We start from the raw sequence: 12,400 nt of genomic DNA on the forward strand, positions 1-12,400 counted from the left end.
CAGCTAATCTGGGAGAAACCTGCCTTTGTCATGTATAAGGTTACGCGTCCTAATGAGAATGTAATCTATGCCAAGCATGCTCTCCGTGGCAAGAGGAGAACAAGAGAGCTGGCCACCCGAGAAAGTTGAACCCAAAAGAATTCAGCTCTGGTATTCATTAATGAAGAGCACTCTTCTCTGCGATGGAACGACGGTGCAGGAATGAGGAGATGGCGTAACAACGGAGAGGAGACTCATCAGAAAACAGAAAAGCGCTAACGGAGCTTCCTCGGTATTTATCGTTCAGCCAATAAATGAAATGATAAACAAGTCAGACAGCTGGTAAATTATATTAGAATATTTTATTGCTTTATGAAATGTTGCATCAATTCAACTGTATTAAACCTTCATATTGTTTCGAGTTCACAGAAATGTCTGTTTGAAGTCAACACTCGGTTGGTTGTGTACAGCTTGACAAGACCGTGATTGTCGGCACATAACTTACAACAAACATACATACATAAAACTCTTTGGCGTCCCGCTCAAAGCACTATCGTATCTAAAATAACAAACATCTGTAGAAAATATATAATAACAATAATAATAATAATAATAATTAACCTGTTTGTTAGTTCAAAGCTCACAGTAAACAAAAAGAAAAACAACAACACAGCATTTTCAACTTTTGCCCCTAAATGGCGACCAAACCAGCTGGATCACCACATCAGGGCAAACACTCTCAAACTGTAACCACACATGCAAACATACTATGAGAAAAAAAAAAAAGATAAAGAGCATGAGAAACAAAGAGAAGATGAAACACCGTGATGCTGCATCCTCCCAAAATTACAAGCTTGCAACACCAGGTCTGTGTCAGTATATGCATTTATATATTATACAGCTCCCTGTTCATGCACCTCTGAAGCTCTGTAGAACCAGCTACCCGAGACTCAAGATGTGCGAAGAGCAGGAGCGCTAAAATCAGCAGTGTTATCAGCTTAAATTAATTAATAACGGGGAGTCTTACGTAAAGATAATATCTATCTGATCGGAATTAAATTCACTTTTTTTTGTTCATTTGTTTTAAACTTCAAGAGAAGGGGTGGATCATAAAGATAACCTCTTACTAAATGTTTATCTAGAAGAGCTTGAGGCTTAAGTTAATATTTGGGGAATGTGGAAACCAGATAAGATAAATATGTAGCTTTTTAATTCATTGGTTTGGGAAGAGAAATAATAGGGATTATACAGGGTGGGAAAGCAGCATTTATATTTATATATATTTATTTATAAATATTTTGGCATACACTCTCTGAGAACACGTTGCCATGTTACAATCCAAAATACTGTCCAAGTACCTCAGAAGATTCATCTTTTCTCACTCCACCAGGCAGACTGCCTGCAGCTGTCCAGCCGAGTGAGAGAAAGTGAGTCGGAGCACAGCTCTGTCTCTAAAATGTGAAAACAGTCCTTTTTTTTTTTCTCCTTTCTTTTGGTAACATTCCTGCCTCCAGTATTTAGTTCCAGTCTTGCACCTCTTCACAGATACTCAGAAATAGCTTCTTTTTTCTTTTCCGCATCCCCATTCAAAATCTCCCTCTCAGTTCTTTAAATGAAGATTTCCACTGCCTCCGAATCCAGCTCATCCAGGCCCCTGAAGGGGTTTAATAGCAACTTCTTAGGCGCTGCCTTGACTGGAGAAAAAGAAAACAAACAAAGAAGACATGGATAATTATTTAAGTGTTTTAAGGCTAAGACCAGCAGAAAGAAAAGTCCTTGATGCATTTCAGTTAGCTGTGGCTAAAGGTTAACAGACGTTTTCCACAGTCAAACAGGCCACTCTACTGAGCGTGCTCAGTCAACAAAACTACATTATTTCCTAACTGTGCACATTCCACAGGGCCCACATTATGAACCATGGCCTACACACATGGTATCTGACTGGTTGGTTATTCCACAGCATGGTTAATCAATATGCACTTCATGAAGTCGAGGCCAAAAATGCCTTTTATGTGTACAGCTGTACTGGGGTATACATTTGTGCAGGATTGCTGCTTTTTTTTGGCTTACTGACCCATCGTTCATACATGATAAGGTGCTTACCACTGTTGAGCTTAGTTGTACTGGCTGCCTCTTTGGTTTTGGTTCCCTCCGCCTGCCTTTCTAGCGTCCCAGGTTCAGACTGAGGAGAGAGCTGACGACTGGGCAAAGTCTGATCATCTGAAAGACTCTTACCTACGAGAAAGCGTCACAGAAGATGTCAGCATGTGTACCTTTTTATTTCAAACCTTTCAGCGGTAGACAAAAATGTATGTCTTTGGATCAAAAATGGCAAATTAGTGCTCCTCACCTCGTGTCTTAGTGTTGCTCTTTGTGGGGCTGATGGAGGGAGTGGAGGAGGCAGATCGGAGGGTTGCCCCCGCTGCATTCAGGAGGTTTTCAGGTGGACTTTGCTCGTCCTTTCGACCCTGGTCCTGGTGCAGCCGCTGGTTGAGGATTTTGATCACGGCATCTTTTTCCAAAATCTGAGCATAAAGGGCACGGATCCTGATGCAGAGCAGAAAAAACATGTCAGAAAGCTGGTAACCAAACAGTGGATGAAAAAAAAGAGGCAAATCCTGAAGGCTTGTTTGAAATCAAAAAGGGGCTTGATAAATAGTAGGTATGCACCTGTTCTCCATCTCCTGGTTCCTGTGGTCGGCGACTGGCAGGTCCTCGTTGAAGCTGTTGTTGGAGGAGTGGCAGGGCGAGTGGTTAATGATTGTGGTGTCCCTGGAACAGAAAAAGAACATTTCCTGGGCTTAATTCAAGCTTGAATGAGCTAAACTGAGCATTTGTACACATGAATTCCCAGCATTCATCAGAAGGAGAATGAGACACCAAGCTACATCCGTCTTTACCTCTGGGCAGCGGCAGTTGCAGCCACCTCCATGGCAAACTGCCTCATGGTGCTCTCTTCCAGATACTTCTGCTCCCAGCGCACCACATCGGCTTCAAGGGCAAGGATTCGCTCCTCACGCTCCCGCAGGCGCTCTTGGAGTGAGTTCATGGTCATTCCAGGGGGCTGTGACTGCCTCTGTGATAAAGAGATAAAGTATTTGAGATAGATCCTAAAAAACAAACAAAAAACTGCCGTCATATATGACCAAGAACAAAGGCTCTACCTGTTGTGCCCTCAGACTCCTCAGCTCCTGCTCTAGTCGTGTCCTCAGCTTCATCTCCAGGCTCTCCCTCTTCTCACAGGTGGACTGGAGCTGAGCCAGCGCGCTCTGAAGCCTCTCCACCTTTTCTACATACGCCCTCTTCCTCCTCAGCTCCTCCTCGAGCTGGCGACCTCGTCCTCGAGCCGCCTCCAGGGCCTCCTCGAGTCGTTTGGCCCTGAGGTTCTGCTCCTCAGCTGCGGCTCGCAGCCGCTGCAGCTCCCTCTCCATGCGCTCCCGCTCGACATTCTGCTCCTCATCTGAATCAAAAGAAAAAGTAAACACGGTCAGATGAAGAGCATTACAGGATTAGAGTCAAAGTGTGTTGGACAGAATGGAAGTGAAAGTTTTTTTTCCAAACTTTTCTCAAGTCTTTTCTGAAAAAGTACGGAAAGCTAATCCGCAATTATCCCTCCTAAAACCGAATAAGTATCCGAGTTTTTACATGGTGGCCAGTGTTCTTCATTTAGTGAAGCACTCCCGGAATGCTGAGAGCAGGAAGGGGGAGAAATCTGCCCTATCCCTTTGACCCACATAGCACAGAGAATTCCTCATCAAGGCCATGCAAACACCACAACCCCGCTTGAAAATCAAACTCACACACAGGTGGTGGTGAAGGAGGTGGTGGGCGGACTTCATTTCTACCACTTGCACTGCTGCTCTGTGATTTAGAAGGGCTTTATTTCCTTTTGCAAGGAGGTGCATGGATTGAATTCCCTATTATGAAGCCTTCTTACCAAATAAGCTGAAGTTATGTAAGTGAAATTCCTGCATGAAATGATGCCCTTAGCAACAGAAGGGGGCCCATGGTACGCTACAATCCAGTCCAATCAAGCATACCGATTCTAGAGGATGAAAAGGAGGAGGAGTGGAGAGGAAACTAGCCCAACGAAACGACATACTTACTTTGTTCAAGCAGCTTTGCCATGATGTTCTGGTTATGGTCGGCTGCCTTGACTTCTTTTGCAACATGGGTCCTAGCATTTTCCAGGTTTTCTGTGATGCAGCAAAGTGTAATCAATTAGACTAATTTAAAAAAAACCTTGGACCTGCTGAAGCTGGTGTCACTGAATACTGCAGTTTGGTGTCAGTACCTCTAAGGTCTCTGTTGAAATCCTGCAGCCTCCTGGCTTCAGCCACAAGCCTCCTCCTCAGTGTCTGTTCCAAGTTCTCTCTCTTATTGCTGGCCTCCCTCAGTGTCTCATAGGCCTCTGAAATACGCTGGATCTCCTGCTCCAACTGCAATGGAAGGACGAGGGGGAGGGGGAAGATATAGGAGGGTTGGAAAAGAGGAAGAAAGGAGAAGAGAAGGAATTTTGGGTTAACCTACTTGACATGCTGAAGAGGAGCTGGAATGTTGATTCATGCTGTTATAGCACACAGATACATATATGGGTTCACATGAATGTATGTGAATAAAGCACACTCTGTGTGTGTGAACATGTGTGTGGTGTAATACTGAGAAGGAATTTAAGCCCGCACCACTCCCTTTGCGACTGATTTATATCTACATTCCTGAGGGCTGATAGCTTCAGTTCCAGGTGTGTGAGCACACAGGAGCATGCACATACACACACACACACAGGCTCTCTCTCTCAACCCACACACATATACAGAACTGGGAAGGCTGCCAGCGGAGGGAAGGTGTGCATGCCTGTGCCTGGCTTGCGGAAAACGGCAAAGAGACACCCACCATTACGGCAGTCACACAGGCATGTTTACCCAGGGCTGCGGCCTGACGGAGAAAACTTTCCAACCCTGGCAATTATCATTCTTTAAGGTTGAGACAAGGCAAGGGCCATGTGACATAACTCCAGCAGAGAGCAAAAGGGATTTTTTTAAAGCATAAATTGGCTGAGATATCAAATGTCACCGAAATGGTTTCTACCACGTTGAACGAGTAAATATCTCGTTTTAGGAGCCGGTTTGGTCTGACACTCAGTCACAAAAAGCAAAAACATGGCTGTAAACGTAGCACTGTTTTAAAAGGGAGAACATGGAAAAAGTGGTGCTGGGTACGAAAACAAAAAAGACCTTTCACTTTTTAAGGGCAGCCCGCCACTTGACTGCTGTAGACCCCCACCCAAGCACTCATTAAAAGTGTGGGGGTCGAAACCCAACTGGCTGCTGTGTGACAAGCCCCAGATTAGACTGAAAATCTATGGTCTCCGCACGCGCACACACATACACGCACACTTTTTGACCTCCACTAGGTTAGCTACACAATGAAAGGAGTGTGTAAACACAGTAGCAGGCTGTGACCTCTGTTTGTGTCTCTGTGGTGTGGAAGGAAGCAGCTGCTGATCTCATCTGTCTGCCCTGATGAGGGAGTGTGCCTGGGGTTGGATATCAGGGAAGCAACTGTTAACTGGGCTTGTGTTTCATAGACAGGTGGCTCAGATGGAGGGTGTTGTCTGGATGCTCTCCAAATTCCTTTGGGATTTTCATGACTTAATGGTGTGGTAATCCTTTCCTTTGAGTTGAATGTATTTAAAAATTAAAGATATTGAGAGAAATCTTTTTTTTAAGTACTTGTAAAATATTCTAGTTTATCTCAATTGTGGACCAGTGAGAGATGAAGCTTTTCTGTTCTTCTCACCTTTTGAATACGGCCGCTCTTCTCCCTGTGAGCCTCCAGTTCTTGTCTCAGCCTCTCGTTCTCCATCAGCAGCAGCTCCACCTGGTTGGGCTCCTCCAAGCCAGCAGGTGGCAGGCTGTTGAATGTGCCGTAGCAGGGGGGTTCTGCTGGCTGACCAGACTGGACATACCTAAGAGATACCCGCATACATTAGAGGACACTCTAGCTGAATCACACTTATAATAGAATATAAATATGAGAAAGAGCTTTTTTATATAGCATGACATCTAACGTATCACTGTGTATGAATTTATACACAGGCAGGCCAGCCGGCTCCAGTAAAGAATCTAAAAGCCTGTATGTGGAACGTACTCAAACTATCCTAGGCAACGCAAGTATGCAAAACTCTCCTTTAGCAGCATGCCAAACATTACAAATACCTACAGGGCTGGACTTGTTCTCCGGTGCGGATTTCAAAGAGGAAATATGAATAAGTATTCAGACTGCGGTGTGACTCACACTAAAAGTATGTGTTTACGCATGTGAAACACAATGGTGCCACTGGGCGGGCTCTTGTGAGAAAATTTACACCGGAGTGCATGATGTAATGTTAAAGTTGCTTAAACTCCGTCTGGTACCTGTGCTGCTGAGGCTGCACTGGCTCCTGGACCTGGTGAGGGATAAATCCTTGGCCCTGGATGGGGGCTGAGTACTCTGGGGGTGGGTTGCATTTGTTCATGTTTGGCCCCAGGCCCTGGTAGCATTGTGGGCTGTAGTAAGGAAGCTCAGGGTAGCTGTGAGAGGTCATCTTTATGGCTTCTGCTTTAGCCGCTGCGTCTTTCCTCTCCAGAGATATCTGCATGTGATGCTCGCTGAGAGACCGCACATGGCTGCACTTTAGCGCCATCAGATCAGCCTCTTCGTGGAAGACCCCTTCATGCAGAAGCTTTCCCTCATGGAGCTGCCAAGCCATGTACTGAGACTGAGCCTTGGCTTGCTCATAGGTTGGCAGCTTCTCCCCATGCAGCTGGTAGCCACTTTCTGAGTGATGGTAGTCTCCCTGGTGCTCCTGGCCCTGCGGTTCCTGCCTCGCAGAGAGCTGAGGGTAGAGAGGATCCTCCTGGGTAAGACTCTCCAAAGAAGATTGTGGGCTACTGCTCATGTCGCCCCCACTGCTGGGTCCACTGTTGCTTCCACTGCCTCCCCGCAGGGCCTGCTGCTGGATGGCTAATAAGGTACGGGTGTCTGTGGGGTTTCCGTAGCGGAGCTGCTCCTGGATGAGCCGATGCAGGACGTTGCCAGACGACTCCTCGGTGGACGACATACTGCTTTGTGAACTTAGTGATTATCTCTTTGAATCAGTTGACTTTTTCCTCAGTGAAAATATAAAAAAAAAACCAGCTGTGAACCTGGAACAAAGGGGGGAGAGAGTAAAGTAGGATCAGTCTGAGGTGGCAGTGAGGTCAGACGGTAATAAAGCTGAGGCAGGCTTTCACAATAACAGCAACACTTTAAACACAAAGTTATTAAATGTGTTTATTTATTAGAAAACAGTGTGACAATGAGTCTATGTTACCAACAGCGACAAAGTGGAGATGTGGACATATTTTATCACTGCAGGCAAAAAGTGCATGCGCCAAAACTTCCACTCTCACGGTGGAGCAAAAGCGCACAAAACCACCACGTAAAACACTCCACAGCTCTACTTTCCTCTTTAATACATTGTAAGTAACTTTAAATTAAAACACAATTCCCAAAGATTCAACGAGAAGTTTTACTGTAGCGACTCTGGCGCTCAGGAGAAAACAGAAAGAAAGGGGGGAAAAGACGCTCTTCTTACCAGCTCACGCTCTCATCATAACCCAACGTTATCCTCGACTTCGAAGTAAAAATAGTTCCACTATTGGCATCAGCTTTTTTTTTTTTTTAAGTTAAACGTGTCTCATTTCCCCCCTTGAACGTGTTGCCGCGATCCTCTCTTGCTGTGAAATGATTGTGGAGAGAGCAAGCGGCGATAATAAGTAACCGAGGAGGGACTGAGGTCGGAATGCCAGGAATGCAAAACGCGAGGTCCCTCGGGGATCAAAAGCGTAAAAACCACACGGGAGGAGGGAGGAGGGAAGCTGCAGTGCGCTTTATTATTACCAACGAGGAAAGGAAGAGAAGTATAGGAAAGGAATGAGCATTTTGTTTCACTAAACTGTGAGTTACTTGATAAACAGCAGCAGTTATGAAGTGATAAACTCCTTCAGTGATGCAAAAGTATGCGAATCATTCACTTTAGTTCAATTAAAAACATACTGCACTGCATGTACTGCACCATTAACAGCATGCATAATTAACGCACATACTCAGAAGGCCACCTGAACGTATAGAAATCTATAATTATAATAATTTTATGTTTCTTGTAATCGTTGGTGATGCATGTGCAACTCTGCTTCTGAAAACAGCTGGGATGGTCTATTTAAAATAGTAAAAAGAAATCATTTGAATTGTTTAAATTGAGACTTGTTATTGCTTTTTATGTTAAATTTGTTGTCAAGCTGAATTTGATGCCAGTAGCACTTCAGAGTATGCATGTATGTTTGCCACTTTATTATATCACCTAATTATTTAACAGCACCTTTTAAGCATTCGGGAATTCCACAGAGCTCTAGTTTTGAAAATGAACTGTAACCACTCTGACTTGATTGCATTTTTATTTTTTTCACTTCATAATATGCCAGATGTTCTCAATGGGTGTCAGACCCAGATTCCTGTCAGGCCAGGCTGTTTTATTAGGGAGCCATGTTGGAAAACATCCTCAGTGTCATTTGGCTTTGTTTTGCTGAAATAAGCAAGGCCTGAAGACATCGTCTGAGTGGAAGCACAAAAGTTATATGAACTTCATGAGTTACACCTTGATAGCATGTGATCGAACCCTTGCTTGCGGTGAGAGCTGCTTTAATTCTACGTGGCACAGATTCAACAAGGTGCTGGAAACATTCCTGAGATATTTTGGTCCATGTTGATGCACATTTGATGTGAATCTTGGGTTCCAATGAATCCCAAACGATTGAGATCTACTGATTGTGGAGGCCATTTGAGTACAGTGAAGTCACTGTCATGTTCAAGAAACACGTTTGCGATGATTTGAGCTTTGTGACATGGTGCACTGTGCTGCTGGAAGAGGTCATCAGTAGATGGGCACCCAGTGTGGTCTTCTGCTGCTGTAGCCCATCTACTTTAAGGTTTGCCGTGCTGTGAGTTCAGAGATGCTCTTCTACATTTCTTGGTTGTAAGCTAATGATTGTTTGAATCACTGTTTTACCTGTTGGGTCAACAAGGCATTTTCACGCAGAGACGTGCTGCTCACTGGATATGTTCTCTTTTTCAGACCATTCCGTGTAAACCTTAGAGATGGTTGTGGGGGGAAATCCCAGTAGATCACTAGTTCCTGAAATACTCAGACCAGCCAACAGCCATGCCAGGCTCAAAGTTTTTATTTAAGCGAGACACTGCGGTGGTGGTGCAGTGGTTACCATTGTTGCTGCAATCACTGCACAAAGGTCCTGGGTTCTGATCCAGCCTGGGCCTTTCTGTGTGATGTTTGCATGTGGGCTTACTCTGTATACTGCACAGTTCAAAGATGTGCATAAGGTTAGGTTAACTGGCAACTATAGGTGTCTGTCTCTATTTGTTAGGTCTGTGACAGATTGGTAACCTGTCCATGGTAAGCACCACTTTTCTCCCTGTGACAGCCCCAACCTTGAACCTGAGCTGGATAGTCAGAAGGAAATGGATGGCTGTTCAGTTCTAACATCTGAAACTTTGTGAGTTTTCTATGTTAAATTAAATTTTGGTTTCAAATGTGTTTATCTGCTTTTGACACGCGTCCCAACTGAAAAATAAATGTAGTGGTGGGGGGGAGGAAGTGCTTCATCAATCTTAAATAAAAAATGCTCATCAAGGGGTCATTTGGAGGTTTGCTGTGTAAACACTGTGCCTTTGCAAAAAAAAAAAAAAATAGCAGTTAATTTTTATTAATTCCTTTGCATAATTCTTGTTGGAAATTTGTAAAAGGCCTGCTGTCAAAATAAAGCTTTACCTTGAGTTTTTATTATTAACACACTGACTTTCCTACTTCTACTTTAACTTTTTACTAGACCAAAGCGTAGCTTATTGCAACTGCTTCACATGAATAATAACTAGAGCTATTTATGAAATCTTTGTGTAAAAATGAAATAGTCTAAAACATTGCACTGTGACATACAATGAAATCTCCTAAAATTGGTCTCCTGAAAACCTTTTATCTCTGGGCTTTAGAAATCTAGGCTCCTGGTATTCACTACAGGCCACCATGGGCTGACAATTTCCTAATGTTGTAAACCTGCTCAACATTTGGCAATAAAACCCTTTCTGATTCTGATTCTGATAAAAACTCTGCTGGTGCACATGTTTTGGAGCTGTTACATGCCTTAAATGTGTGCGTGTGCCTGTGTGGTACATGTGTGGGACAGCTGTCCCCTGGAATCCCGAGTCTTTGTAGCCCCACTACTACAAACATAATGACTCGTTGTACCCAACATCGTGCAAGCAAAAGCCCGGAGGATGCCATGCAGTGGCACAGCTTTACAGTCCAAATCTGAACATAACCACTAAGACAGGCCTGAGAAAGCTGGGATAGACCTGACCACGATACAAATTTAAAATGTGTCTGTTACAGGCCTGGAGCCTCCATGTTTGTTTCCTTAAAGGGATACGCTTTCCGCCTCGAGGGAGAAAGCAAATCTTTATGGCAGGCTTTATTTCTGTCAGAGCCAAAAGACAAGCCTGAGCTGCTATTTATTACCTGCTAGGGCCTAACGGCTGCTATATTGAGGACTTTAGACATGACTCTGGCTTTTATTATGGGGCCTTTAAATAGCAGACATTTTAGTCATAACAGGCGATTCATATCTCCAAGCAGCAGGCGCAGAGTGCAACAGATGCTATCCTGCCTCTCTATAGTCCATATTTTCCCACCAAAATCCCCATCAAAAAGAAAAAACAATTGCAAACTGCGAGTGAATTGATGAAGAAATCTGTGCAATCATAGCACAACAGGCATGAGTAATTTACTGTCGACCAGTGTGTGGCCACTGACCTCAGGCAAATGATCTAATTAGACCTAAAAATCTATAGGTTGGATGAGTTTCTATTGATGGTCTTTGTCCTACCTCCTTAATTAAACACACACATTGCCTCATGCTGTGGACATGAGCATACATATTGGTAAAGAAGAAAAAAGAAAGAACACACAGACATTGTGTCTCTGTGGGCGGCACTCACATGGAGGCAACTGGTCAGCAAAGTGCAACATGTTAGCATTTCCACCTTCAGATCCACACTGTGAAGCAGCATAGTCTCCACCTATTTAAAAGCCTGCTCAAGTCATTTAACACCACCTCACTACTTCCTCTGCTCCCTCCCTGTGTGTCAGCATGTGTGTGTCTGCTGGTGGACAACGCCTCTGGTCATTTTGTCCCCTATTGTAGCACACTTCCTGTGAACTTGCTGAGGAATGTGAGGCTGACCCTTTGACAATTATGGACGTTTTCAAAAAGTCATTACAGGAGATGAACATCTAAAGTGGCTTGCCACAAAAATTCCTCAGTGTCTGTCTGCCTGTAGGCGCTGAAACCCCGAACCAGACGAAACTTATATTTCATGAGTTATTCCTTGTTTGTGAAAAGAAGAGTGGCACTGAAGACTATCCGAGAACACCCAGTAAAATGAAACACAATTGTGTTGTTGCTATATACAGTAAACTCATATTCCTCTTGTGGTTTTCGTGGAAACATGAGCACAAATGAGGCAACAGTGAGACTAGTCAAACTACCAGTTGCACAAATGAAACAGTCTGAGTCTAAATTTACTCATCTTAGGCATGTGTTAAAGAGAGTATAAAAATCTCTTTGTGAAAAGGAGAGCAGCAGGAAGGCAAACCTCTGTGGGGGAGTCCTTAAAGGTACACACCTTTATTTTTGCTGGATAATCTAATTGCTTCATGAGCTTTTCTAAAAAGAGATAAATAAAATAAATAAATTCAAAGATTTAAACAATGTTAAAGTAAAATAAACACTGAAGAAATGATGGAAAAGCAGATCTTATAACAGAACAGTATATAGTAGTGTATTTACTTATTATAGTAACAATTTGACGCTATTTAACAGACAATTCAACCTTCAATTCATTATTTATACAGTATTAAGTCACAACAATTGCCTCCATGTTTTTTATAACATAAGGTAAAGACCCGAAACTCCAACAATCACACAATTTCTATGAGCAAGAACAATGGGAAGGGAAAAACCTCCCTTTTTACAGGAAAAAGCTTTTGACAGCGGCAGGCTCAGGGGAGAGGCAGCCATCTACCATGACAGGTTTGGGGTGAGGAGAAAGATGGGACCAAATTAAAACTATGATGGGACAGACAGAGATAGTTTAATAATGGCTAATGATTAAATACAGTAGTGGTGTATAAACACAGAGTGAAAATTGATCAGTGAAGAAGAAACATTCAGTGGATCAAGAAACAACTTAGCATTACGAATGCATTAGACATTCAGCATCACTGATGAATGAAAGCAGTCCTACATGTTTGCTTCATATGCACATATAA

At 43.5% G+C, this 12,400-nt stretch overlaps 1 protein-coding gene across 1 annotated transcript; it reads right to left on the reverse strand.

Moving 5' to 3' along the window:
• Nucleotides 1–322: 322 nt before the first annotated feature.
• amotl2b (angiomotin like 2b) lies at nucleotides 323–7,798 on the reverse strand. The gene is made up of 11 exons (XM_005912801.3): nucleotides 7,598–7,798; nucleotides 6,396–7,166; nucleotides 5,779–5,947; nucleotides 4,274–4,418; nucleotides 4,086–4,175; nucleotides 3,144–3,439; nucleotides 2,880–3,055; nucleotides 2,650–2,751; nucleotides 2,330–2,526; nucleotides 2,083–2,214; nucleotides 323–1,673 (listed from the first exon to the last, which is right to left on the reverse strand). The coding sequence occupies exons 2-11, from the start codon at nucleotides 7,079–7,081 to the stop codon at nucleotides 1,588–1,590; spliced, it is 2,079 nt and encodes a 692-aa protein (XP_005912863.1). The 5' UTR covers nucleotides 7,082–7,166; nucleotides 7,598–7,798; the 3' UTR covers nucleotides 323–1,587.
• Nucleotides 7,799–12,400: the final 4,602 nt, after the last annotated feature.

The sequence above is a fragment of the Haplochromis burtoni genome, unplaced genomic scaffold (assembly GCF_018398535.1).
Source record: "Haplochromis burtoni strain Fernald_Lab_line unplaced genomic scaffold, NCSU_Asbu1 Contig_3, whole genome shotgun sequence".
In the NCBI taxonomy this organism is placed as follows: Eukaryota; Metazoa; Chordata; class Actinopteri; order Cichliformes; family Cichlidae; genus Haplochromis; species Haplochromis burtoni.